At 42.5% G+C, this 3,436-nt stretch overlaps 1 protein-coding gene across 1 annotated transcript; it reads right to left on the reverse strand.

Moving 5' to 3' along the window:
• Positions 1–713: 713 nt before the first annotated feature.
• htr1b (5-hydroxytryptamine (serotonin) receptor 1B) lies at positions 714–3,116 on the reverse strand. The gene has a single exon (XM_031847074.1). It carries the CDS (start codon positions 2,710–2,712, stop codon positions 1,579–1,581), a length of 1,134 nt encoding a protein of 377 aa, XP_031702934.1. The 5' UTR covers positions 2,713–3,116; the 3' UTR covers positions 714–1,578.
• Between the last annotated feature and the right edge of the window lie 320 nt (positions 3,117–3,436).

The raw sequence follows: 3,436 nt of genomic DNA on the forward strand, positions 1-3,436 counted from the left end.
CAAACCGTGTCCTCCTCTGCCTGCAGGAAGGCCGCAGAGAGACGGAGAGGGCAGGAAGATGGTGGAGGGTTCAAACCTGAGTGAGAATCTCAGCCAAAACAGACCGTGACATTAGAGAGGACCGTCAAGAGGAACTGAAATGACGCACATTCATCCACATTAATCTGTATTGTTTAATGCTCTGCCACGTTCTGCAAGTGCCTGAAGAGGTTGTTGGATTTCATTTTGACATCATCGTGATACCCTGGGAGCATTAATCTAAAGTCTCATTTCGTTCCAAGGTAACACTTTTCAAAACTACAAGTCGCCTGTCAGAATACCTGTGCTGCTTTCAACATGCAACATTCAATGAAAGAAATGTTTTTACTGCTGATTTGGAAGAAGTTTTGAAGAGTCTTTAATAATTAAAACTGCATTAAAACTCCCACTCATAGAACAAAAAAAAATACTTTCAAGCCTTTATTGCACAGCATCTCTGAATGTGAACAGATACAATCCTAGAACAACATACTTTTATTTCATATAATGCTGACAAATCCTCAGCATTATTTTTGGAGCTCTGCAGGCCAGTCTCAATAGCCAGGAGGTGGCAAACCATTTCACACATGAACATAACATGCTGTAGATACAGATTTAATGTAGCAGCAAACAGACCCCCCCCCCCCCCTCCACACACACACACACACACACACACACACACACAAACAGTAAAACGAGGTGGTGTTTGTACAGCAAAATTGAACTTATAATCAGCTTTCAGCTGCTGGGTAAATATCAGCTGCAGTTTCTTTGTTTGACACTGATATGAGTCTGTTCTCTTTTTTTCAACTGCATGAGTGTGCCTTTCTAGATGACAAAAGACAACCATAGGGTGGCAGCGAGCAGCCCGTGACCACAATAAAAATGTATGACACTGGTATCATTTCTCAGAATACATAGATATATTGATGTAGTTTTAAAAAATAAAACTTCCATATTGTAACACATAATGAGAAACAGGATCATGGGTGGTTATTTTTTTTAAATATATTCTTGACTTATCATGTCAACATGATCTCTGCTGCTACTCGCATTAATGTGTCAGTAGTCGCGTGGGAATACACACTAATAAATACCATCCAAACAGGAATCGACACAGACGCTAACAACCCATCACTGAATTTATCCTACAATGTATTACATTTGCTCTTCAAGAGGAGCTTTTATGACACGTTTTAGTGATGTTGTGAGGTGCGTAGAGTTGGATTTCTTCTCCGCCACTCTTTCAAAATAAAATCTTGTTTTATAATTAAAATAAGCTTTTTATATACTTATATCATTTGACATGCCTTGGTTTTAGCTTTAAATACATGGGAATTATGTTGAACAATTTACTTAATATATTTACTTAAGGTTGTCATTTTAAATCAAGTTTTACTTTTTTTACATTGGTCTATGAGTCCCAGAAATTATAGTGTTTATTGCACTCTTACTATTCTACATTCTTTTTAATCTTTAAACTCTTTTTTTTTACATTTTTAGAACTCCATATCAAAAAATACATATATCAATCTTATTGTAGACTGAAGGAACATTCGTTTACAACCGGCAGCATCTAAAGCGCACAAGTTTATGGAAAGCTTTCTTGAAGTCCTCATTGGACATAGTGTATATGATGGGGTTGATGAGAGAGTTCAGATATCCCAACCACGTGAAAAAGTCAAATAACTCGGGGTTAAAACATGTGTCACATGTGGCCACCACCAATGTGTAAATGAAAAACGGCAGCCAGCAAACTATGTAAGCACCAAGGATTATCCCCAAAGTCTTGGTCGCTTTTCTCTCTCTGGCTGCTGAAATGCGCTTTTTCTCCAAAAGCGCATCTGACACCGTCACTTTCACCTGGTTCTCGCTTGTTGAAGACCCGGTGTCGCTGGACGGGGTGTCGTGTCTCCCGCACTGCAGAGAGGTTGTGGAAGCCACGGACCCAGGAGAGTTGGTGACCAGGTGCGCCGAGGTGAGTCTCTTCCCAAACTTCTTGGGGGACTGCTTCAGGATCCGTTTCCGGGCCTCGACGTATATCCGTCCGTAGAGGACAATAAGCAGCAAGGTGGGGATGTAGAAAGCCCCAAAGGTGGAGTAGATGGTGTAGAAAATGTGATCCGTGTTGACGCTGCAGCTGGTCAGCTCATCCGCCTTCACCTGCCTCCAGAAGAGAGGTGGCAGGGAGATGGAGATAGCAATGACCCAGGCTGTGGCCACCATCCCGGCTGCGCGCCCCGGCGTGCGCTTTTTGGAGTACTCCACCGCGTCCGTGATGGCCCAGAACCTATCCAAAGCGATTACGCACAGGTGCAGGATAGACGCCGTGCAACACGTTATGTCCGAGGAGAGCCAGATGTCGCACACAATTTGCCCCAGCGTCCAGGTGTGGATGACCGTATACAGCACGCAAATGGGCATCACCAGAATAGACACCAGCAGGTCGGTGATGGCCAGAGAGGCGATCAGAAAGTTCGCGGGAGTTTGCAATTTCTTCGACTGGGAGATTGTTGCTATGACGAACGCGTTAGATAAAGTGGTGGCGAGTGTGATAACGGAGAGAATCACCGCCAGACTGATCCGAGAGGCTAGACTCTCCGCGCTGACATGCACAATTGATGAATCTGTAATAAAACTGTTGTTCGTGGTGTTCACCGGCAGAGTTGGCTCGACTTGATCGGAGCGCTCCATCACTTTTAGTCACTTTTTTCTCATATTTTATGTCGCCCTCTAAGATGTCTGACATTTAGGGTGTCCTTCCTCCCGATGGACGTCTCCTTAACCGTGCCATCCAGTCAGATAACTGGCATAATCAGTCTGAAACATAAAAATAGATTCCTTTCAATCTCATTTTCTTCTGCTACATCAGGTTTTAATGTGCAGATGCCACATCGTGGAAGTAAATATCCATTGCCCGCTATTCAAACTTTTCCTTTTCGTAGCCATAAAAGAAAACTTCTCAACTGTTGTAAACAAAATATAAGACGGAAAAAATTTGTGTGAATAAAAAGGATGAGCAGAGCGTTCTGATGTCCCAACATCTGGGAAGATGTCACAGATAATCCGCATGTAGGGCAGAAGTTCTCCAGAGCTGTTTTTCCCCAGACCCCCTGTGGTTGAATGGTGAGCCAACCCTAAGTCTCAGTTTTATACAGACTCTGACATCAACAAGCACCACTGATCATCACAGCCTTGTTTTTTCTCTCTATGAAGAGTAGGCTATCTGCTGGGTCATAGTGCCCAGTGGGTCTCATTTGTCACATGTTGTACAATGTATGCCATAAAATACTATCTTTTATATCACAGAATGCAAAACATGCTACTATCACTTTCTAATAAGTCAGCCTTCATAAAGGGTTTATAAGTTGTAACTAATGGTTTTGTTGATGATACTTTATCATTATTAATTATTGAG

The sequence above is a fragment of the Anarrhichthys ocellatus genome, unplaced genomic scaffold (genome assembly GCF_004355925.1).
Source record: "Anarrhichthys ocellatus isolate YVR2014 unplaced genomic scaffold, GSC_Weel_1.0 scaffold7, whole genome shotgun sequence".
Taxonomy (NCBI): Eukaryota; Metazoa; Chordata; class Actinopteri; order Perciformes; family Anarhichadidae; genus Anarrhichthys; species Anarrhichthys ocellatus.

Bases quoted from the DNA above. Each gene is read 5' to 3' on its own strand.
- htr1b (XM_031847074.1), bottom strand. From the start codon at position 2,712: ATGGAGCGCTCCGATCAAGTCGAGCCAACTCTGCCGGTGAACACCACG.